The following is a 25700-nucleotide window of genomic DNA, read 5'->3' on the forward strand; positions in this document are numbered from 1 at the left end:
ACCCCCTGAAAAGGTCTGGGGGACCTCCAGTGGTCCCAGGGACCACATCCTGAGAACTGTTGCTCTATGGTATTGTCTTTATCTGAATGATCAGAATTGTTGCTGCCACATTCAGATTGCAGGTGGCAAGAAGATGAGAGAAAAATGTGCAAGAGGTGTGGCCTCCTTTTCTGGTCTTAAGGCACTGGCCTGGAAGAGGCAACATTATGCCGGCTCACATTCCCTTGAAAAGAACTTATACATGTGCTATATCCAAACTGTAAAAGACACTGGGAAATGCAATAATGCTGGGCAGACAGTTTCCCATATACTATTCTATTCCTGAAGAAGAAGCAAGGAAAAATTTTAGTGGACAGGTAGCAATCTCTGCCACAATTGGGGTTATGGTTCCTATCTCACCATGGCAAAGTATTCAACTAGACTCTCTGGATCTGTTTCTTGGGCTTTAAAAATTTTACTTGGATTACATTAACTCTAAGGTTTAAAATGTTATAATTAGAAAAAAGTTATTATTCTTATGAAATCATTTAGTTAAAAAGTTCATGTAGAATATTATATAACCCATGAAAAAAGCACCAAACTTTACCTGGAACACAAATGTTCCTTGCTTCCTTCTTTTCTCTCAGTCAGAGACACCACTTGAATAACTCATGGCCCATCTAACTTTACAACAGTCTGTGATATAATACGAGGATAAAATATTGTACAGCTGCCTCCATGTTGTTTCTTCTCAAAGTTGAACGTTTTACCTACTTAAAAAGCAGCACTTAATTTTTTCATTGGTTCTCTTTTATAAAAGAGGCATTATAAGGGTATTTTACTCAAAAAGTACTTAAATTTGAATGAAAAAATTTTGTGGTTTATAAACATTTTTATTTTTCCTGAATTGTCCTACATGCAAAAAAGGTAGCTCACTACTGTTCTAAACTGTTGAGTATTGATCAGTGAAAAACACTGAATGTAGCTATTCCTCAAATTTCAGATACCTAGTACTTATGTGTTATGTTCTTACTTCTATTCTCAGTCCACTTCGGTTACAATCAAGCTATCTGGACTGAATGGATAATTTTGTGACTATTGTGTGAAACTATTGAACCTGGAATATATTTCCTTCTATCTTCTTATTTACCACTCAGAGGAGTGAAATGTGCAGGAATTGGGCTGTGCGCCTCTCCCCTTAATTTTTTTTTTTTACCACCACTATTAATAAATTTTAGTGGATTTCTTGTTTTTATCTTCTTTTCATTCCCTCTTCCCTAATCTCATTGTCTTCCAGTTCTGGCATAGTTTTTGGTGTTTCAGATTTAGGCAGTACTTGAGTAGTTACTATGTGCCAGGCATTGAGCTGGGTGCTTTAACAAATATCTGATCATTTTCATCAGTTCTACAAGGTATATAATTCCCACAATTCTATAAGATGATGAAATTAATCATCTTTGAGTTTTCCATTCTCTGTTTTCCCTTTGTATTTCAATTCTTTCATTGCTCAATTTGAGCCCTTAAAGTTGCTAAGTGTAAGAGTACCTTGAAAATATATCGCTATCAAAGAAAAGTCATATGTTGCTAAAGCGATTAAGAACCTACGTCATCAACCTGCATATATTCTGAAGGCATCCAGAAATAGCCTTCATTGGTTATGCAAAATTTCCTCATCCTCCTTCTGTGTGTGTGTGGGGGGGTGGGGGTGGGGCCTGGAGGGGAGTGTTTGAGGAGAGAAATAAAAATAATTAACCACTTAGTTTTATTATTAGTTTTTCAGGATTGTTTAATACTTTATTTTTTCTAATCTTTTCAAATGTAATATCTGAGTAAATTGAGGGCTTTCTGGGTCAAAGTAGAAGTACAACTGAATTTAATACAATAATTTTCTAAAGCAATAGTGCTTATTTTTCTGAAATTTAAATTCCCCAGTTTTGTTTTTCTGATGAATGGGTGGTGGGTGAAAAGACATAGATAAAGGATATTATTAAACAACCCCCCCAACAATCAGATTAAAAAATGGGCAAAGGAGTTGAATAGACATTTTTCCAGAGAAGATATATAAATGGTCAACAGGCACATGAAAGGATGCTTGACATCAGTAATCATAAGGGAAACGCAAACCAAACCCACGAGATATCACATCACACCTATTAGAATGGCCATTATCAAAAAGACAAGAGACAAGTGTTGGTGAGGCTATGGAGAAAGGGGAGCCTTGTGTACTGTGGTGGAAATGTAAATTGGTACAATCGCTATGGAAAACGGTCTGGAAGTTCCTCAAAAAATTAAAGATAGAACTACCATATGATCCAGCTATCCCACTTCCGAATATATATCTGAAGGAAATGAAATTATCTCAGAAGAGATATTTGCACCCCATGTTCATTCCAGCATTATTTACAATAGCCAATTCATGGAAACAACCTATGTGTCCACTGACAGATGAATGGATAGAAAAGATGTGAGAGATATATGTACACGGTTGACCCTTGAACAACACATGGGGTTAGCGGTGCAACCCCTTGCACAGTGAAAAATCCTTGTAGAGTCGTACCAGTCCTACGGGGGATTGGTCCCAGGACCCCCGTGGATACTAAAATCGAAGGATGCTCAAGTCCTTTACATAAAATGTCTTAGTATTTGCATATAACCTACCTACATCTTCCTGTTTACTCTAAATCATCTCTAGATTACTTATAATACCCAGTATAATGTAAATGCTATATAAATAGTTCCTGGTGTGTGGCAAATTCAAGTTTTGCTTTTTGGAACTTTTTGGAAATTTTTTTTCGAATATTTTTGATCCACTGTTGGTTGAATCCGCAGATGTGGAATCTGTGGATGCAGACTCTGAGGATAGGGAGGGCTGACTCTGTATATACATACATGACTATCTGAATTATTATGTATATGACTATATATATATATGAATATTATTCATTCACAAAGAAGAAGGAAATCCTGCCTTTTGTGACAACATGGATGTACCTTGGGGGAACTACCCTAAGTGAAATAAATCAGACAGAGAAAGACAAATACTATATGTTCTCACTTACATGTGGAATCTAAGGAAGTTTAGCTCATAGAAATACAGAGTAGAATGGTGGTTGCCAGGGGCTGGGAGGTGGGGGAAATGGGGAAATGTTGGTCAAAGGGTACAAACTTCCAGTTATAAGATGAATAAATTCTGGAGATCTAATGTACAGCATGGCAACTATAATTAACAGTACTGTATAATATACTTGAAAGCTGTTAAAAGTAAAATCTTATATTGAAAAGAAAAATCTTAAAAAAATCACCACACACACTAGTAGACAATTATGTGAGGGGATGTAGGTGTTAACTAACCTTAATGTGGTAATCATTTCACAATATATATATGTATCAAATCATCATGCTGTACACCTTAAACTTACATGCCACATGTAAACAAACATATGTCAATAATATTTCGATAAACCTGGGAAAAAAGAATACTATATGCTGAATTACCAAAGGCTATTACAATCATCTAATTATTACCATTATTAAATTTGTAAGTGTTCTACAAATTTTAAATGTTATTAGTATTCTGTTGTTATCATTTAAGCACTAACATAATTACTAGAATGCTTTTACACAAAAATTACTAAATTGATCAAAGATGCTGTCTAACCTTTTAGAAAAAAATCCATGTATTTGCGCATATTATAATACACTCTAAAATCCAAGTGTTCATTTCTGTATAAGAAATCTTTCATTTTTCATTCAATTTTATTTTTGTTCCCAGGTTTTGCAAATCGTTTTTCAAAACCCAAAGGACCAAGGAACCCACCATCAACTTGGAATATTTAACACAACTTTGGAAAATCAGCTGCAAGTGAATCTGCAAATGAAACTACTAGAATACTGCTAGCTAGAATAAGTGCTGTATATTCATAATATCTACCATGAAGATACGGTAATGTGTTAATAGCATTTAAAAGCAATATGCAAATAAATATCAGAAGTTTTACATTTTCATCTCACTTACACTGGGTTGGAAAGCACAAATAGGAGTTTGTCATTTAAGCTATGTATAGGGAATGCTGTATGAGAAAGTTTTGCGATGGACTTATTTTTCACTTTTGGAAGTTATATTTAGTCTACTTTACTTTCCTACATAAATATAAACTTTAAAAGATTTGTAGGGCTTCCCTGGTGGTGCAGTGGTTGGGAATCTGCCTGCCAATGCAGGGGACACGGGTTCGAGCCCTGGTCTGGGAAAGATCCCACATGCCGCGGAGCAACTAAGCCCGTGAGCCACAACTACTGAGCCTGCGCGTCTGGAGCCTGTGCTCCGCAACTGGAGAGGCCGCGACAGTGAGAGGCCCGCGCACCGCGATGAAGAATGGCCCCGCTCGCCGCAACTGGAGAAAGCCCTCGCACAGAAACGAAGACCCAACACAGCCAAAAATAAATAAATAAATAAATTTATTTAAAAAAAAAAAAGATTTGTAAAAATTGGATCTCAATTAAATGTCTATATTGTCAGAAGTTACCATAAAAAATGTTTTGAAAAATCTTACCTCGTAGTTACAGTACAAAATTATTGCCTGTGACAATGACTATTCCCTGGCAATTATTTTTGCCTAAATGGAGTATATACATCTTTCCAAGTGTTGTGGGAAAAAAGAGTAGTAAGAAAAAGAAGTTATATTTAAAGAGAATACAATATATATGTAATGACAGTAATCAGTTTTTCGTTTGGATATACCAAATAACAAGATGTTCAAGCACATTCCTGACAAGCTTTAGCCAATGTTATTCAGTTACCAAATCTAGAATAATCAACAAAGTAGCTATCTTTTGGTGGCATTTTTTTTCATTTCAAAGGTCCTATATAAACATGTACAATTTATATCCAACTAACTAGAGGCACTACTAGTTAAAAATTTTTTTCTATATGAATATGGATCTGCCTTATCTTAAAGTTGATCCTTCAAATCTAATTTTATGTAACAAATAAAGTTAGTGGGTAATTATTACAAAGGATTCCTCTGACTTATCCTAATGATTTCACTTAAAGAGTTCATAACTTTCTAAAAAGTGAAATACTTAAACAGCATTTGTTCTTCAATATTTTTCATTAGGAATCCAAATGAAGGCACACACTGGATGAAATATTACCTGTTTATTGTAGTGTAATGTACACAAGAGGTGCTCAATAAACTTTTTGGTTTTTAAACTAACTTTATAGCGTTCATCGAGCTGAGTACTTTTCCAGGCACTAGTATCATCAAACCACAGAGATTTTATCTGAGTACTTTATTGTAATCAATTATTTCCAAATATCTTTATCAAGGCGGTAAAATGTAAAGTTACGATCAAATTGTAAATAAATTTCTGGGCGGAAACCTTGGTGAGTAGTGACGATTTCTGGAGTGTTCTCTGGTAGACACACTTCTCAAATTTATGCAATCGTATACTTACGATTTGAAAAAAATCTTAAGTAATTTCAAAACATGCTTTTCCATCTAGAATTTTCCCGTAATTGTAGGTAAGGATTCAAAATAATGGATGAACTCTATACATTTCCAGGCACTAGAGGGGATGTGGCTCGACTGCGAGGTGGGCGGCGCTCACCAGGCTCCCAGGCAGTTCTTGCACCTGCCTTGTCGCGCCTCTACTTGTAACCATAGCAATCAGTGGCCAGGAAGAGGTTCAGAAATGTCTGATTTGCAGCTCCGTTCGATTTTAAAGCAAAATCGCCCTCATTTGACATATTACCAAGTTCCTTTTTCCTCTGCATCTCATCGTTTGTCCAGGGGTAAAAGGCCGGGGATTCTTTTACCTCACAAAGGTTATGAGAGGAATAGGAAATTGAAAAGTAACTATGGAGACCAACTCCTCCGTGTAAAATGACGAAGGGGCACACGGAGACGATAATGGGAACGCGCCGACAGACTGAAAGCCATTAACATTGTTTCGGCCGTTAAGGCGGTTGGCGGCAACTCTCCGCCCAGGGGCGGTTGCGTCGCAGCCCGAAGCGTGACTCGGCGCACGCTCCCTTTCGGCTCCTCGGCTCACCGAGCCAGCGACTGGGGCGCGGAGAACTACCGCTCCCGTGAGGCTCTGCGCGGCCCAGAGTGCTTTACAATAGAGCTCGGTTGGAGGGCCCTGCGGAGAAGCTCCGGGAAGTACTGCTTCCGGCCATGTTCAGCTCTGGACGAAGAATGGCCGAGAAGTGGAGAGTCGGTGAGAGACTCCAATGCCCAGCGGGCCGTGCGCGGGCGGCGCTTGCGCGATACGCGGACGGGGGGGCGGTCGGGCCATTTAAATGTGTGTTTGTGGGTGAAATGGCTGCGCAGGTCGGAGCGGTCCGCATAGTACGGGCGGTGGCGGCGCAGGAGGAGCCGGACAAAGAGGGGAAGGAGAAACCCCACGTTGGGGTCTCGCCGCGGGGAGTGAAGCGGCAGCGCCGAGCGAGCAGTGGGGGGTCTCAGGAGAAGCGGGGGCGGCCGAGCCAGGACCCCCCTCTCGCTCCCCCTCACCGGCGGCGTCGCAGCCGCCAACATCCCGGGCCGCTGCCGCCAACGAATGCAGCCCCAACCGTCCCAGGCCCTGTTGAGCCTCTGCTCCTGCCGCCTCCGCCGCCACCTTCGCTGGCACCCGCCGGGCCCGCTGTCGCTGCCCCGCTCCCGGCCCCGGGCACTTCGGCCCTCTTCACCTTCTCGCCCCTGACGGTGAGCGCGGCCGGGCCCAAGCATAAGGGCCACAAGGAGCGGCACAAGCACCATCACCACCGCGGCTCTGATGGTGACCCCGGTCCCTGCGTTCCGGGAGAGCTCAAGCACAAGGACAAGCAGGAAAACGGCGAGAGGACTGGAGGGGTGCCTCTAATCAAGGCCCCCAAGAGAGGTGAGAGCAGCCGAACTGCCCTGAGCTTGGGCTCTATCTAGGTCTCTCTCTGTTGCGATATCCCGCCCCTTTAGCCCTGAAAGACTCCAGCTCCCTGCTTACCTCCTGCTGCTCTACTCCCCTAAGCCCACTGGGGTGGATCCTGGATTTCAAATCGTTGACACCGTCTGACCTACTTGAAGCTTCTCGCTTCGAGACCTGTCAGTTACTAACCCCCTTACCAGTCCCCCCTCCCCGAGCCTTTACCAACGTTTGTTTTCAAATTCGCCAGGGTTTCCGCGCCGCGCGGTCCTTGGCGTGGGATTAGTAGGTGGGGTATTGAAAACTGCCTGTCTAAAGTAAAGGCTTGTCGCTGAAATCCCTTTTTTCCTTGTTTTCTTTGATGGAAAGCTTGAATATTCACTCTCCTCTGCTCCACGATATTCACGAGTATGGTTTGGGGCATTAAGGAGTTTGAATTTGTACCGAGATTAGCTCGACTCACTGGTTGCCTTAGCTTCTGCAAGGTGAGATATCAAACGCAGTTTATCTTGGTTCTTTTTTAATGTGGAAGTAAAACTCATTTTTAATTTTCATATGAAATCTTAATTTTCAGAAAAGGGATGGGGAAGGTTTTCTCTCCCCTTTGATCCTAGAAAATAGGACCAACCAAGCCTCTGAAAAGTTCAGTAGGAGATAGTAGAGACAGGAATTCCAGTTGCTTTTTTATCTGCCCGGTGCAACAGATTGAGAATTTATTTCCAATAAACTCACTAAAGTCAAGAATATTTAGCCTAGAAAATGTAGGACTATCTGAGTGTGGGTTCTGGAGAAGTTAGGTTGACCAAAATTGCTGTTTTCATATTCCCAAGTACCTGTAGCATTTATTTACTTCTCTTTAGAAGAAGGGTATGGTGGGGGGAGGGATAAGAATTTTGATTATGCCATGTGTTTGTACTTTGTATATGATTTTATATAATTTGTTAGAGTTGTCTCCTCAAGAAGAGTTTAAAATACTTCTATGTTTCTTAGTACTGGGGCAGTTATTACGTGTTAATGAACTAGTCTTTCAATCTCAAGTTTGGTGAGTCTTGGATTTCTTCCACATATTTGTTCTTAACCTAGGGTTAATTAATGTGTGTGTGTGTGTGTGTGTGTGTGTGTGTGTGTGTGTGTTGCTACTTCCAGATGGTGCAGTTTGTTGCAAATAATTGCTCAGTAAGTTTTTATTGAATTGAACTAAATCTTTCTTCCTTTGGTGGTATCCAAGTCTTATCCTCAGGAGTAGAATTTGTACCAAACTGACAGGAATGCCAATTTCCACCACTAATATGCAATGATCTCGCTCTCTTTTATTTGTGCCTTTATTTCTCACCTTCTCATTTCATGTGTGTATGTGTTTTTGTGTGTTTCAACTGTACAGAGCTAGAGGGAATCTTAGAGATCATCCAAGTCAAATTTGTATTGTTGAAGAGTGAAAACTGAGGCCTAAAGTAGTGAAGAGACTTGTCTAGTCACAGTTAATTAGTAACAGGTACCAAAAAAAAAAAAAAGTATCATTGACATAATAGGGAGTAGAACCTAGGTCTCCTGAATCCGAGTTCAGGCTTCATCCTCCAGCTGCATGATGTTGCTTTCTCTGTTTGCTATTCATTTTTTCCACTTCTTTGGTTATCTTTTCGCTGTGCCTTGGCATCAGAGTGGCAGTAGCTAGTCCTATTAAGAATTTCTGACCTAGCCCCCTTTTATGGGAGGATAGCAGCAAATACATGTATAATAGTTCATAACACAGTGTGCGTCTCTGAAAATTGCAGAGGCCATGTCTTTAAAAAACAAACAAAAACAAACTTTTAACCCAGTGCTGCCTGACAGAACTTGAACAAGTCTTGAAGACTTGAAATGTGGCTAGTGTGACTGAGGAACTGAATTTTAAATTTTATTTCTAATTAATTTATAATTAAATAGTCCTTTTGGCTCTTGGCTACCACATTGGACAGTGCAGTCCAAGCATTTGTGGTTTGCCAGTATGTGAAGGAGGAAAGTGGGTTAAGATTAGATCATTTAAACATTTTAACTTTTTAAAAAATTGAGATATAATTGACACATTATATTATTTTTAAGTGTAGAAAGTAATGATTCAGTATTTGTATATATTGCAAAATGATCACCACAATAACTCCAGTGTAAACATTTTGACTTTTGAATGAGAGACTGTTGGATTATATATTCTGGAGGGAAAGATTCCCTTGCCAAATATGTTGGGGAAAAAACAATAGCCTCCTAGCTATATTACACACACTGGCATTTTAAAAGTTCTGAGAATCTTACAGAAAATAAACTGGTTTAACCTTTGTTTAATCCACGCGTTTGCACTACACTTTGATGGATACCTTTTGTTTTTCCACTAAATATCTTTATTCTTGTTAGTGATGTGCTGGAGGCATGCCTCTGGAGTCAATCTGAGTTTAAATCGGGCTCTACAACTTACTGTGTGACCATGGACAAATTACTTTAAGCTCCCTCAGTTTCAGTTTTCCTGTCTGTAAAATGGGGTTGTGGTATTTCTTTTATAAGATTGTTTGTGGCTTAAGTGAGACAATATGTGGAAAGCACTTAAGTGTCTGGCTGTTATTAAGTACTGTTAAAACTGCTTTTTTTATTTTATCATGCTTGATCGTTGAAACAACTCTAAGATTAATAAGGAGAGTGGCTAGACCCTTGTTATTTACAGAACTACGTCTTCCCTTCCCTTATCTGCAGGTTTTCAGAAACTCTTTTAACTTTTTATTTTGAGATAATTATATAGTCACAGGAAATGGCAAAAATAGTACAGGGAGGTCTTTACTCTTCACTAATTTCCTCCGAAGGTTACATCTTACGTAACTATTGTATAATATCAACACCAGAAAATTAATAAGTTAACATTGGTACAATGGTGTGTGTATAATTTTGGGCCATTTTAACACCTGTAGATTAGTTTAACTACCACTGCAATCAAGGTACACAACTATTCCATCACCACAAAGATCCCCCTTGTGCTATCTCTTTGTAATCTTAGAACTTCCTGTGTCTCCCCACCTTCCCCAACCCCTAGAAACCACTAATTTGTTCTCCAACCCATAATTTAGTCATTCTGAGGATGTTACATAGTGGAATATATATGGTATGTGATCTTTTGAGATTTTTTTCCCACTCAGCATGTCCTTGAGATCTATTCAAATTGTATGTATCAATAGCTCATTTTTTTTCATTACTGAGTAGTGTTCTATGGTATGGGTATACCGCAGTTTAGTCACCTGTTGAAGGACATTTTGGTTGTTTCCAATTTGGCCATTATGAATAAAGCTTCTATGAACATTCACGTTCAGGTTTTTGTGTGGATGTAAATTTTCATTTTTCTGTGAATGCAATTGCTGGGTCATGTGGTTAAGTATATGTTTTGTTTGTGTTTTTTTATTTTTGGAAGATATCGCCAAACTATTTTCTGGAATATCTGTACCACTTTACATTCCCACCAGCAGTGTATGAGAGCTCCACTTTCTCCACATCCTTGCCAGTGTCTGGTATTGTTACTGTTTTTATCTGTTTTAATAATGTGTAATGATACCTCATCGTGGACTTAAGTTGCATCTCCCCAATGGCTAGTGATACTTAACATCTTTTCATGCCATCATTTGCTGTCCATATAGTCTCATCAGTAAAATGTCTCTTTAGTTTTTTGCCCATTTTCTAATTGAATTGTTTGGTTTTTTACTATTGACTTTTGAGAATTCTTGATATATTACAGGTATGTATATTCTTTATCAGAATAATGGTTTGCAAATATTTTCTCCCACTCTGTTGTTTTTCTTTCCATCTTCTTAACAGGGTCTTTCAGAGAGCAAACATTTAAAATTTTGTTATAGTCTAATTTGTTGATTTTCTTTTATAGATTATGCTTTTGGTGTCATGTCTGAGGTCCCAAGACCTAGGTCCCAAAGATTTTCTCCTGTTGTTTTCCCAAAAGTTTTATTTAACTTGAACTTTTACATTTTGAATCTCTGATCCATTTGAGTTAATTTTGTATAATGTGTGTGGTTTAGGTTGAGGTTCTTTTTTTTTTTTTTTTTTTTTTTTTGCCTATGATATTCAACTGCTCCAGCACCTTTTGTTGAAAAGACCATCCTTCCTCCATCGAATTACTTTTGTACCTTTGTCAAAAATCAGTTCCACTGCCTATTTTTGTACAACCTTTGAGCTAAGAATGGTTTTTACATTTTAAATGGTTGGAAAAAACCCATGACATATGAAATCATATGAAATTCAAGTTCAGTGTCTAGAAATAAAGTTTTATTGGGACACCACTCCACTCATTCAATTGTATTGTCTCTGGGAGTTTTTGCACTACAGCAGTATAGACAGTAGTTGGGATAGACGATATGGCCTGCAAAGCTTATGATCTGGCTCTTTGTAGAAGAAGTTTGCAGATCCCTGGGATAGATCATTCAGCTGAGAGACCTATTCCTGCACACCAGCCCGACAGTACTCAATCCAAATTCATGTATAGGTTAATTATAAATTTTGATTCCAGACATTTGGAGTTGCTCATAAATAGTTGAAGCAAAAATTTAATCTGTACATGCTAAGGTAAACTTGCTTCATATGTAAAATGGGAAGTATAGTGACTTTTGAAGAGCTGAAGTGTCACACTTCAGCTTTTCTAGTTAGTATATGATAGAACTGAATCTAGAACCCAGTTTTTTTGGCTCATGGTCCAGTTGGCTTTTCACTTTCCACTAAGCACATTTGCATTGTTAATAAAGAGATATTAAAATATTGTTTGATTCTTGCAGGCAACAGGCTTGAATCTTAATTAAATGATAGTTACCTGTGTCTTTTGAAATCTTAATTTTTTCTGTCCCTCTTATTGCTCATAAAAGCCTAGAACAAACTTCCTCAAAAAAAACTCCATCAAAATAAATAATGCTTTTTCTTAATTATTCTTGGCTAATAAATTAATGATTTTAGTAGTATTTTAATATTTTTTTTTAAAAAAGGAGGAAGTTGATTTCCATAGCTCTCTTCTCCACTGTCATTAAAATGACAGGATTGCTCTCATATATTCTAGTAAGTCAGCCTTCCTTTCTCACATTTTTCGTCTTTGACCAACTGCCCAACTGCTCTCACAGGGAAAGTGTCCCTAAGTCACACAACAAATTGAAATTTTCTGTGATGTCAAAAAGCTATTGGCAGGAATTTTAATTTAGAAATAGTTTATTGTTTTCAGTGATAGGAGTGGGGAATTATTGGGGGATTATACAGAGAACTGAGATAAACAGATAATCTCATTTATCAGAGCAACACCTTCAGGGACTGATATTTTACTTTACCCGTCTAGAGAGAGGCAAACAGGCCTTTAAGGACGTTTTTTGCATAACCTAAATAATGTTATTTTTGTGATTATGTAGAATTATCGTGTCGTGGGCATTCAGTAAAATATTTGTTGAATGTAGTGATGCTCCATTTATTGGAGGTTCTTCCAAGCCACCTCAAGTCCATTAGTTGTAATTAGATAATTTTAGTTGATCATCTAAGGGGAGTAGATAGAGAAGGCAGAAAGAAGAGTTTTGGAGTCAGGTAAGAGTTTGAATCTAGGTTGTCAACTATTACCTTTGTGACCTAATATAGGTAACATATCTTGTTTCAAGCTCTGTTTTCTTCTCCGTAAAAAGAATTTATATATCTACTTCACTGGTTTGTTTGGAGATTAAAATGAGATAACATACATGGTCCCTAGCAGACACTTGATGAATAATAGTTTTCTTCCCTCTTTCAGAGATTTTTCCCCTTTTAATATGATTCTCTGTGGTCCACCTCATTGTACTCTAGGTTGATAATTTCTAGCTCTAGTTTTTTTTTTTAATTAATTAATTAATTTGGCTGCGTCGGGTGTTAGTTGTGGCATAGGGGATCTTTCTTGTGGGGTGTGGGCTTCTCTCCAGTTGTGGCATGTGGGCGCGGCATATGGGATCGATCGAACCTGTGTCCCCTGCATTGGAAGGCGGATTCTTTTCTTTTTTCTTTTTTTAAAAAAATTAATTAATTTATTTTTGGCTGCGTTGGGTCTTCGTTGCTGCGTGTGGGCTTTCTCTAATTGCGGTGAGTGGGGGCTACTCTTCGTTGCGGTGTGCGGGCTTCTCATTGCGATGGCTTCTTGTTGCGGAGCACGGGCTCTAGGCACACAGGCTTCAGTAGTTGTGGCACGTGGGCTCAGTAGTTGTGGCTTGTGGGCTGTAGAGTGCAGGCTCGGTAGTTGTGGCACACGGGCCTAGTTGCTCTGTGGCATGTGGGATCTTCCTGGACCAGGGCTCGAACCCGTGTCCCCTGCATTGGCAGGTGGATTGTTAACCACTGCGCCACCAAGGAAGTCCCTGGAAGGCAGATTCTTAACCACTGGACCACCAGGGTAGTCCCTCTAGCTCTAGTTTTGATATCCCAGAATTATTGCCAATTATTTCAAGGAATGCTATCAAATATTATTATTATGAAAATGATAAAAATGGTGAGGGAGGACTTAATTGTGTGTCAGATACTGAGATGAGGGCTTTATATTCATTGTCTCATTTAGTTCTTACAATGACTCTGAAATAGATACTAGCATTAATAACATTTTAGATGGTAAAAGTTTAAGGAGATTTATGAGCTTGCCCAGAGGTCTTAGTAGTGGAGCTGGGACATTAACCTGGGTGTGTCTAACTGTAAAAGCATCCGCTCTTCAATAACACACTCTACTGCCTCTACAATTAAACTTTTTGCAGTAATAATAGCAGTTAACATGTGTCGAGTATTTGTCATGTTCCGGGACTATTCTAAATACTTATATGCTTTGTTTCATTTACTCTGCACACTGATTTTATGAGGAGGTGCTGTTGTTTTCCCCGGTTTTACTAATGAGAAACAAGGTACAAAGAAATTAACTTGCAAAAGGTAATACTGCTAGGAAGTGGTAGGACAGGGATTCAAATCTAGCCAATCACTGTTAAACACCATAATTAGACGGGTGGCAGGTAAAGTAAGGCAGTGTTGTAACTGTACAGTGATTTACTAAAATGATAGCTTCCAGATCTGCAGTTTTTTGTCTCACGGGCCCAGCCGCTCCGTGGCACGTGGGATCCTCCCGGACCAGGGCACGAACCCGCGTCCCCTGCATCGGCAGGCGGACTCTCAACCACTGCGCCACCAGGGAAGCCCTGTTTTTCCTTTTTAGTCAGGATTTTATGTGGAGCTGGAAGAACTTTTAATAAGACCAAAGAGAATTTACTTTCAGAAAATAAAACTTTAGCCTTTATTCTTTATTATGATTAATAAAATATAAAAAAATTATAATTGTTTTGCTTTGCTTATCCACCATGATTTTTAGGAATTGAGGTTATTACGTATTTTTCAGTTCTAAGCTGTAATTCAAGCATAAGAATGGTGTTAATGAACTTAAGTTTTGTAATGTGGAAAGGTAATTTTTTTTTTCATTAATGAAAGCTTTCAATAGTGATGTTAAATAAATGGTACTATTTAATAGCTGATAATATTAATGGTATTAGCACATATGAAGATTTTATTGATAGTGTCATGTATTAATCTATAGTTATAATGACCTTTTTTAAGACAGCCAGCAATTTATCTCTCAAATGTTTGTATCTTCCTCTGTAGAGTTACATACTTCTCTTTAATTTCACAGTTTGATATGTGAAAGCTTTCCTTAATCACAGATACAGTGTATCTTGGCTCTTTTTCTATAAAAGAACTGATGTCAATACTCACTTCTGCACTGTAGGGAAATACTCAAAATATTACTTCCTGAATACATTCTCTGGAAAGCTAAAAACACTCTACCAGAAATGGAAAGATTGTGAAGACTTTAGACATTGCTTTTTTAAAAAAATTGATATATTATTGACATACAACATTATGTAAGTTTAAGGTATACAACATTGATTTGATATATTTATTGCAAAGACTTTCTTTTAAATAACATTTTTAATTCTAGGAAAGACAACCCCAGTATCATTCTCCTAAAGCAAGGGTGACTAACTTACTGTAATAACCTTTAACAACTTTGTGTATGTATGCCATTCTCAATTAGTTGCCATCACAATAATTCAAAAATAAATTTTGTTTATTCATGGAAATTCATTAGCTAGTGTGATACAAGTAGTCTCAAATTTCTGTATGAACAAAGGCAAGCTTTATCTCAGCCTTAGATAAGAATCAAAATTTGAAAAATAGGATTAGTGAGGAGATTGAAATTCATTTCAGAGATTGAAATTTATTTCATATTTTAAACTTTTATGTTGAAATATGAGATTACAATCAATTTAAGGCCCTTTTCATTTCCTTGTGCAGTGTTTTTTTTGAGATGGGTTGTGTTAGACTAATTAAATGGTTCTCATATAAATGAGTTTTGGAATGAAACCCACAGAGCCTTGGCCATGATAGAAATACCTTTGGTAAGCTGATAGTAGTATAGAAAATGTGTTACAATCAAGGCAGCTCCTTCTTGGTGTTAATTTCAGTGGCAGATCTAGGTCACAATTCATCTTCTGCATACCAAATACCTCCTCTGAAGCTTAAAATAACCTATCTATTCATAGGTATTTTTTCTTTTTCTTTCTCTTTCTTTGCTTTTTTTTTTCCCCCTGTGAAATTGCCAAAACATTTAGCAGAGGGTAATTAGATGACGATTTTAAAATTGGTCTAACCTTTATATTTAATGGCATTAACATTTAGTTGCTTGGGAGAATTGCCTAAAGTACTGATTTGATATATGGGAAAAGTATTTAGATTAATTTTATCTGGTAAGAAATACAAATTACTGTTACTAAGTATTTTAAGAGTTCTCAAAGATTTAGTTACGTATAAAATAAAAGATTGCTTTTTCTCTTGCCACTTTAAACAATCTAATTACATTATATTTTGGTATATGATTTCAGTTTACCTATAAGTGATGCTTGCAAATGAAGGGCTTTCTTTTTGTTGTTTAAAATCAAGTATTAAACAGAATGAAAGTCATTTGGTATCTGTACACTCACTTCAAAGTCTGACTTGTACATTTAAATATTTTCCTTAGAAGGTTTTATAACTTCTGTAATATCTGGTGACTTGGAATGATTTTGTATTGAGTGGTGCAATTTGTCATATATTTACATATTATACCAAGTAAATTCTTTACTGTAAAAGTTATTGAACTTGTTCTTCCCAGATGTAGTAATAGGATTAATTGGAGTATCTGTCTTAACACTGAATTACTTGAATCGTGTCAGAAGTACTGTTTTTGGGTGGATAAATTCTATACAGTAAATACCACACCAAGCTTGAAGGTTGGTCAGGACTATACCTGTTATTTAATCCTGAATATTTCTTGCTGGGACTATTTCCCAACTAGTAAATAAAGATGCCATTCTATTTTGGGTTTATCAATCTGTGATAATCCTTTAAAAATTAAAAGTAATATTTTAAATTATAAAAGTAATGTATGTTCATTGTAGAAATTAGAAAATATGGTAGGCAAAACAGAAGAAAGCTAGACATTTATAATCCTACCGGCCTAGATAACTAGCATTAATACCTTGGTGTATATTTTTCCAGATAGTTTTTTGTGTTGTGTATATACGAAATATATATAGATAAGTCATACTTTTTTCTCTTTAGGTCCTTTGCTTCTCTCTAGAATATTTTTCCCTAGAAAACATGCCTGGCTTGTCTTACTATTTAGGACTCAGCCTAAATGTCACCTCCTAAAGAGAGCTTCCCCAGCATCTAGAGTAGCATACTGATACTTTCTCTTTGAAGTCCAACTAGATTATAAGGTCCAAGAGGGTAGGGATCATATCTGTCTCAGTGAATACTGTATCTCTAGTGCTCAGCAGTGTCTCTGGCATAGTAGGTACTTAATACATGTTTGAATGAATATTTAATATTATAAAAATAAGATCAGATTATACATATGTTAGATGCTCTGGAAAGAAAGGTAAGATATATACCTCTGACCTTAGATTGCTTACAGTCTAGAGGAAAGGTGGAAAATTAATGTGTTAAGTGCTGTAATAGGGGAAGTACAGTATTAAGGAAGCACGTAGTAGGAGTAGCTATCCAAATTGGGTGGGAAAGAGTTGTTAGAGAAGGCTTTCTGGAAGCGTGACAATGTAAACATTTCATAACCTTGTAATTTGTCAGTTCTTTTTACCTATAGTATAATTTAGAATGGCTGGGTAGTATTTTATCAGCATGTAAGTACCAGAGTTTAATCCATATTCTGATTTTAGTCATTTAGGGGATTCCCTAAATAACACTGTCATGGATATCTTTATGTTATCTTTTCTTAGTTATTTTCTTGGGTAATTTTTACTTGGGGGTGGAATTTATGGGACCAAGAATTATAAATATTTCCAAGGCTTTGGTGCATATTCATTTTGGGGGTACCAAATTGCCCTCCATGAAGGTTGTACCAGTTTATATTTCTAGCAGGTGTATAAGAATTCCCTCCCACCCCCAGTCTTGCCAATTTGTTAGGCAAAATGGTGTCTTAACAGCTTAATTTGTCTTTGATTCGCCTGTATATATCTTAGTAACTTGTAGACAAATAGCAAAATATGGCGAGCTTTAATTTAGATTTTACAATGGTTCCTGAACAGATATTCCATACAGTATGGCATATATGAAATTATTTGGATATTATCTTTAGTTTTGATTTTAAGTCATATTAAGTTATATGCTTACCTTTGCATTACTTACTTTTTAGCATAATTTTAAATCCAGAATATTTTTGTATTTTAAGATCTTTGTCTCATTCATTTTATAAACATGTAAATTATAGTGGCAAATTCAGAGAAACTGAGAATAGGCTATTTAATTTGAGATTGCATACCTTAAGAAGCTTGTATGTTGACATTAGGCCTAGCAACTAACTTCTTTTTAATTATTGTGGCCAGAAACACCAGATGAAAATGGTAAGACCCAGAGAGCTGATGATTTTGTCTTGAAGAAAATAAAGAAGAAAAAGAAAAAGAAACACCGAGAAGATATGCGAGGAAGACGCCTTAAAATGTACAATAAGGAAGTACAAACCATCTGTGCTGGCCTGACCCGCATCAGTAAGGAAATCCTCACCCAAGGACAAATAAATAGCACTTCAGGAGTTAATAAGGAGTCCTTCAGGTATCTGAAAGATGAACAGCTGTGTCGATTAAATTTGGGCATGCAAGAATATCGGGTACCCCAGGGAGTACAAACACCTTTTATGACTCACCAGGAACATTCTATTCGTAGAAATTTCTTAAAAACAGGTACTAAATTTAGCAACTTTATTCATGAGGAACACCAGTCCAATGGTGGTGCTCTTGTCCTTCATGCTTACATGGATGAACTCTCATTTTTGTCTCCAATGGAGATGGAGAGATTTTCTGAGGAGTTTCTTGCTTTGACATTCAGTGAAAATGAGAAAAATGCTGCTTACTATGCTTTAGCAATAGTGCATGGAGCGGCCGCTTATCTCCCAGACTTCTTGGACTACTTTGCTTTTAATTTCCCCAACACTCCAGTGAAAATGGAAATTCTGGGCAAGAAAGATATTGAAACAACCACCATTTCAAATTTTCACACTCAGGTAAGGTAAAATCATTGTTAAATTATTTAGTAAATACAGGTTACAGTATCTCAAAAGTATTAACTTCATTCTGTTGCATAGCACATACCAGCACACTTTTGATTAAAATTCGTGGTGGTAAAAGTGGTTAAAATTGTTTTTTTATAACTCTGATTGAAAAATCTTAAATCCTGAAGTTCTTTGGGATGTGGCTTGTTACTTGCTTGGTCTAAGAAATGTTTTATACATGTTTTACGTCATTTTTTGTGGAACAAATTTTTGTGGAAAATCAGCTTGAAAACCAATTCAGTTTTTCACAAATTGGATAATGTTAGTATGGAGGATGTGATTTCGATTGATAGCCTCAAGGTAACTTTAGTTAAGACTTATTACCTTTTATGTCATAATAAAACACGAGGGCATTGGCCTGTTTATTTGTCAGGTTTTTGCTGTTCTTGTTTCTCTTCTTTCAGTAACTTGTTGGCAGTCTATCCCAGAAACATCCCCCATTTATGTGACTTGGAAGTGTCACTAGGAAGACCGCCATAGCCTCTGCTCCTTCTGCCTTTGCACTGTTGTAGGTGAAGACATTTTCTAAAGCCTTGCTTGGGCAGCTAGGCTTAAGTCAGCAGGGAAACATCTCCTTCCTAACCAGTGGTTTTTAACCAATCATTTTTTCAATGAAGTTATTTTAGGGCATGAAAAGTGGTTGATAATGTGTCCTAGTTTTTTTTCTTGCTTGCTTTTCTCATAAGGATTATGAACATGAATGGTCAGCTATAAGTTTGTATTATAGATATAAATTCTACACAAGTTTAGTGGAGAATATTTCCTTTTTAGAGATTTATGATTATATAACCTATTTTTTCAGGTTATCTAATAATTTGCTGCCATTCTTTTCCTTAAGATTTTTTTTTAGGTAAATAGACTTGCATAATAAGACTCTCAGCTGCCTGCATTATAGTGGTTTCAAGCCACTTAGATATATATGAAACCTTTTCTAATTTGAATCTTTTTAGTGATTCTTACCATCCTTACCTCCAATGAGGGGAGTATCCAGTTTAGATTTACGAGCTTCAGAATTTCTCTAATTGAAGTTCTCTCTGCAGTAGAGAGAGCAGGAGCAGCCAATCTGGAGAGGTCGCAAGATGGGGCTGCCCAAGATGTTGGAACACGATGTGCAATAAAGGGCTTCGTCTTGGATTTTGGCCTTGTTACCACAATCAGGTACCGAAGTGCTGACTTTTGTAGTAGATTTTGTTTTTTCTTTTTTTTTTTTTTTTTTAAAGGAGTTTTGCCCTTTGAAGGTTAAGGAATCCTATTTTTATAAATATTGGAAAAGGGACTGAAAACAGTTCTTTTAATATAGTCCATAATCCTCCTAAGTCCCTATTTAACAAAGAAGGATATTGCTGAGAGCAGAATTAATGTGCTCTATCATTTTTTTAGTTTAGAAAAATGCAGCAAATTTTCTATTCTAATTGATAGACCAGCAAGCATATCTGAGAAATAAGCCAGAAACTTGGGGGGTAAGAAAGTCTTGGTTTTGCAATGGTGACTTTTTAACTTTCATATTAGTTAGTCTCTAGAGGATCAAGCTTATATGTCAATAGACAGTACCCAGTCTAAATAGTTAATAGAAGAAAATATCTCTAAATATTCCCTGCTGATTTTTGTCCTCCAATTAATTTTTTTAATGGAGCTGAAATTTAAATGACTGTACCAACAACTTACCTTGAGATTTACTTTGAGATTTATAAAGTTAACCACTTTTTAAGAACATATCAGTGTATTATTAAGTTAGATATCATTAATCACTTCAACCACATAAGAATATTGAGGTCTATTAAGTAAGTCTTGTGCTCTGGTGATCCTGTAACTTAATTTTATTTATGAATTTTCTGTCATTGGAGAGACATACGGGGTGCGTATGGGAGGTTGTCGTAACCCATGAAACAATTTTGCAACTAAAATCTTCGGCATATCTTGGGATGGAAGCTAATACAGTAGTTCAAATTTGTTTAGCACTTCATGGTTTATAGAAATGCTTTCACATTCGTATCTTAATATTTGAAATAATCTGTGAGGTAGGTAAGCAATTTAATCTGTTTTCCATTGAAGAAACTGAGGCTTGGAGATGTTCATTGTTATACAGGGTCATGTAGCTAGTATATAGAAATAGGGAATTCCCTAGCGGTCCGGTGGTTAGGACTCAGAGCTTTCACTGCCAAGGGCCTGGGTTCAATCCCTGGTGGGGGAACTAAGATCCCACAAGCCGTGGGGTACACCGCCCCCCCAAAAAAAGAAATAGTATGCAAACCTAAGCTACCTGAACAATTGATACATCGTTTTACCATACTCCTTCCCTCATTGGAGTATGAGACTAGTGCTTTTATTTGTCTAAACATTGGAGAAGAGACTGGTGTTTTATTTGTCTAAACATTCTGGTCAGTGAACTTAAAATATCTCAGTTTAACACAATATTCAGAAAACTATTCTAATATTTTTCACAAATAACTTTAGATTGTTGGGAATTAAGTGAATACGTTAGAAATTCTGTTTTGTGAAGTCTTATGAAGTTCTGTTAAGCCTATAAATAAAGCGAGGTAAGTTTATTACCTTATAGACACAGTTAATAGAAGTTATTTATAGTTTAAATATGTAGCCATGATAATTATTCATGACTATAGTTCAAGACAGTTTATTCAGCAAACATATATTGAGAACCTACCATGTACTGCACAATCTGTTCTTAAAAGGACTAATTGATGAGCTCAATCTAGTGGAAGAGATGAGTAAACCAGCAATTATAATATAGTTTGATAAATACTAGAATAGAGGTATATATAGGCAAAACCCTATATAATAGAGGGAGCACAGTTTGTGGTGTTACCTAACTCAGACTTGAAGTGATTGGAAAAGGCATTTTAAAGATTGTGATGCTTGAGTAGAGTCTTGAAAGAAGATTACTTAGCATAATAAGGGCATTTTAAGCAAAGCGAATAATGGCCTATGCAAACACATGGAGTCATTAGAGAATGTGGCACTTTCAAGGAGCTGCAAATAGCTTGACATGGCAAGAGTACCTGCTGACTGTTAAGGGGAGTTAACACTGGAGAGATAGACAAAATCAGAATTGTGAAGAGCTTTGTATGATGTGCTAAAAAAAAGTTAGTACTTTTTCCCAAAGGTAATGGGGAATCATTGGTGAATTTTAATAGGGAAGAGCTATCAAGTTATGTTAGCAAAGATTACACAGTAGTCTGAAGGGTGGAATTGAGGAAAATGAGATTGGAAGCAAGAAGACTGGTTAAACCAGTTACTGTGGTAACTAGATCGGAAATGATCCATGTCCAGACTGGTATTGACATTAGAGAGGAAGAAATGAAATTTGAGAAACAATTAGAACATGGGATTAATTGCACTTGATGAGGGAGAAGGATGGAGTCTTAAAAAAATGTGGTTTGGACATATGGGTGGATGGTGGTGCTGGTCACAAAGTCAATACAGGGTTGAAAAAGTTGGTTTCTAGGGGTGTAAGGTATTGACGAGTTCAGTTTGAGATATTTTATGTTGAGGTACTTGTGAAGACTAACAGAAATGTCTGTTAGGTAGTTGAGTAAATGGATCTAAGACTGGGAGACATCTAGGCCGGAGATGCAGAAGTTGGACCATTAGCACGTAGGTGGTCCAGGGACAGCGTTAGAAATGGAAGAGATGAAGCTATGAATGGAATTCTGTGATGCACCCATATGTATGAGGAGCATGGGAAGAGATCAAAAAGAAAGAGAGGTAGAAGGAAGGTTACAGTATAAGTTTTCTAGATATTAAGAATGATGGAGGGCTTAAATATCATGTCCGTATTAGGGGTCAAGTAAGATAAGGACAGAAAAGTGTTAGGTTGCTTAATTAGGAATTTAATTGGACACATTATCAAGACCGGTGCTTTGCAAACAATGACCATCTAAATACTGTAAATTACGCTTTTTTTTGTTTAGAAGCTTGCTACTTGCTCTATGAATAAATTTGATATCACCAGGGAGCTTACTAGAAATGCGGACTCTCAGACCCCTACCCAGATCTTCTGAATCAGAATCTGCATTTTAACAAGCTCCTCAGGTGATTCATATGCATATTAAGGTTTGAGAAATACTGCTTGAGAACTCACCTCTTCTATCTGGAGGAAGTAAAATGTAAGTTTGTTTTGTGCAAGAAAAATTACAGCTTCTGTTACTTTTATATTTTTAAATTATTGTAGTAACAAAGCTAGGATGCACGTAGAGGTGTTTTTTTTTTTCTTTTACTGTTCTATAAAACTCAATTGTTTTAACACCAAAAGAGGTAAGTTCATGATAAATAGCAATTGAAGCACCAAGCTGATCCTCAAATTTGGTGACTTCTCTCTCAGCAGTTGATACAGGATAACTTTGTAAAGTTGAGTTTCCAACCTAAAGGACTACATATGTATTGATACAGTATGGTATTTTTATAATTCTGTAGGATTATTCAGGTCTAATTAAGTTTTAAATAGTCATTGGTTAATAACAATTTTGACCAAAAAGTTTTAAGTGTTTGTGGAATCTTTTGGTCAGTTAATAGAGAAAAATTAGTGTTCACTTAGAAATTTTTTTTTTTTTTTTGCTTAGCTGTTATATCTTGTAATTATTGGCTACTTGAAAACTTTTTTCAATGGTTTTCAACTTCGAAGTGTGATAGTTCTGCAATAAGTATGCAATCCTTAGCTCTCCTCCTTAAAAAAATCCTGTGGCAGCTGATAAATGGATTGAAAATTCAGATATTCTTCTGGTCATTTTATGGACTAAAAGGATTTTAGAGCAAGTGGGGGCCATTTCCAAGCCTTTGTTTTATAGATGAGGAAGGTCACATTTTGGTTGACCTTTTCCAAGGTTAAATAGTGGCAGATCTTCAAAGAGGAATTGTTTTTTCCTCTGTCTCTGAATGGTGTTTAATCCTGTAGGTGAGGGTTTAGCAAATTTTAATGTGCTTATAAAATACACATGTTGGGGGCTTCCCTGGTGGCGCAGTGGTTGCGCGTCCGCCTGCCGATGCAGGGGAACCAGGTTCGCGCCCTGGTCTGGGAGGATCCCACATGCCGCGGAGCGGCTGGGCCCGTGAGCCATGGCCGCTGAGCCTGCGCGTCCGGAGCCTGTGCTCCACAATGGGAGAGGCCACAGCAGACGGAGGCCCGCATACCACAAAAAAAAAAAAAAAAAAAAAAGCACATTTTGATTTTGTAGGCCTGGATTGGGGCTTTAGAGTCTGCATTTCTAACAAGCTCCCAAATGATGTTGATGTTGCTGGTCCAAGAATCAGCAAGGCTTTAAGTGTTAGATTCTATACATGAATTGCAAATAGAAGCAACAAACAACACTAAAATATATGTGAAGTTAAATGGGGAGTTGTTTTAAGTATCACCATCTGAGACTGTTTTCACCTTATAGCATATTAAGTAATTGAAGGTTGTATATGGAGATGAAGGGTATGTGGTAGGGGAGGGAGGGGATTGATTTTACAAATATGTCTAGCATAATAGGATTTTGTTCTCTTTATCTGGCAGATGTGCGTTTTTTAAGTTCTGCTTTTTAAAAAAAAAATTTCTCCATATGTATAATATTGAAATCTTTTACTGAGGATCATACTCTTAACTTCAGGTGGTAGTAGAAGTTCTTACAACTGTTATCGTTACCACTATAAAATGGTAATGTCTACTGTTCCAGAGAAAATCAGCAAATGTTATTTCTTCATTGTGTGTTGTGGTAAGGCTTAAAACGGGCTTATTAGGTGTTCCCCATCTTTGAGTAACATAATTAACATGTTATAGTGTACTGCTACTACTAATTAAGAGAGTAGAACTAGTAGATGCTTTGTAGCTTGGTAAATAACTTCAAAACTCTTAAGGAACTACACATCAGTGTGTTACATAAAAGGAGAAATAAATATTTTAGGTAGCTGACTTTATAAAGCAGCATAAAAATGGTAGGTTCTGGGTTTTTTTTTTTTTCCTCATTCTAAGTACAGCTTATAATCTCATTTTGACTCACACTGCTATATTTTTAAAGTGGGAATGTCTTTCTGTTCACAGGTCACAAGGTTAGGAAGATTGCTGGCTAGCTTTTTCCTTTCTGTTTTTTAAACAGTCAGCCCGAAAAGGCTTCTTCCTGAAACATGAGTTCTGCGCAATAATTACTAACCGCCCCCCCACCTGCCACTCCTCCTCCAGGGTTTTTCCATATTGTGTATTTCTAGCTTGGTGTTCCTTTAAGTTTTTCTTTTTTAAAAAGACGTTTTGTTTGTTTGTTTTCTAGAGCGGTTTTTGGTTCACTGCAAAATTGAGAGGAAGATATGGAGATTTCCCATATACTCCCTGCTCCCACATATGCATAGCTCCTCCCACTATCATCATACCCCCGCCAGAGTGGTACATACATTACAGTTGCTGAACTTACACCGACACATCGTAATCACCCAAAGTTCATAGTTTACATTACAATTCACTCTTGGTATTGTACAGTCTATGGGTTTGGACTAATGTATAGTGATAATGTGTCCATCATTATGCTAACATAAAGAGTATTTTCACTGCCCTAAAAATCCTCTGTGTTCTGCCTAATTCTTCCCTTTCTCCCCTTCTCCCAACCCTTGGCAACCACTGATGTTTTTAGTGTCTCCATTGTTTCAACTCTAAAAGAATGTCATATAGTTGGAATCATATAATATGTAGCCTTTGCAGATTGGTTTCTTCCACAGTAATATACATTTAAGGTTCCTCCATGTCTTTTCATGGCTTGATAGCTCATTTCTTTTTAGGGCTGAATAATATCTCATTGTCTGGATGTATCACAGTTTATTTATCCATTCACTTACTAAAGGACATGTTGGTTGATTCCAAGTTTTTTCAATTGTGAGCGAAGTGGCTATCTTAACTGATTTATGGCTATCCTTATTAAAAGGTGTATTATTGGGAGCACAGCTGACCTTATTTAACACTCAGCAATTGTTATAACTGTAAAGTTGAGTTTCTAATCTAAAGGACTATGTATGTATGGACACAGAGCAATATATATATTCACATTTTAAACTTTTATAGATATTATAAATAAATTAAAAAATTTAACACATGCAAAGCTAACGGACTATTTTCTTATAGTCATTATCCCCCTATATACAAATTGTCCTCCCCTACCCACTGTACCTTCTGATTTTACTCAAGACTGAGTTTTCC

At 37.0% G+C, this 25700-nt stretch overlaps 2 protein-coding genes across 4 annotated transcripts in view; both read left to right on the top strand.

The window, feature by feature from the left end:
* Nucleotides 1–3836, top strand: part of PTPN22 (protein tyrosine phosphatase non-receptor type 22) — a 57783-nt gene extending 53947 nt beyond the window's left edge. For both annotated transcript variants that reach the window (XM_007108797.4, XM_007108798.4), the window contains exon 21: nucleotides 3752–3836. In XM_007108797.4, coding sequence (XP_007108859.1) covers nucleotides 3752–3816 — 65 coding nt within the window. In that variant the 3' untranslated portion in view covers nucleotides 3817–3836. The remainder of the gene's footprint in view (nucleotides 1–3751) is intronic.
* Nucleotides 3837–5695: 1859 nt separating this feature from the next.
* Nucleotides 5696–25700, top strand: part of RSBN1 (round spermatid basic protein 1) — a 43417-nt gene continuing 23412 nt past the window's right edge. Inside the window, exons 1-3 of one of the 2 annotated variants that reach the window (XM_028488980.1) lie at nucleotides 5696–6861; nucleotides 17805–18030; nucleotides 19567–19684. In XM_028488980.1, coding sequence (XP_028344781.1) covers nucleotides 6156–6861; nucleotides 17805–18030; nucleotides 19567–19684 — 1050 coding nt within the window. In that variant the 5' untranslated portion in view covers nucleotides 5696–6155. Of the gene's footprint in view, nucleotides 6862–17804; nucleotides 18479–19566; nucleotides 19685–25700 lie in introns of both variants that reach the window. The other variant, XM_007108796.3, reaches the window with a different exon arrangement.

The sequence above is a fragment of the Physeter macrocephalus genome, chromosome 4 (assembly GCF_002837175.3).
Source record: "Physeter macrocephalus isolate SW-GA chromosome 4, ASM283717v5, whole genome shotgun sequence".
Lineage (NCBI taxonomy): Eukaryota > Metazoa > Chordata > Mammalia > Artiodactyla > Physeteridae > Physeter > Physeter macrocephalus.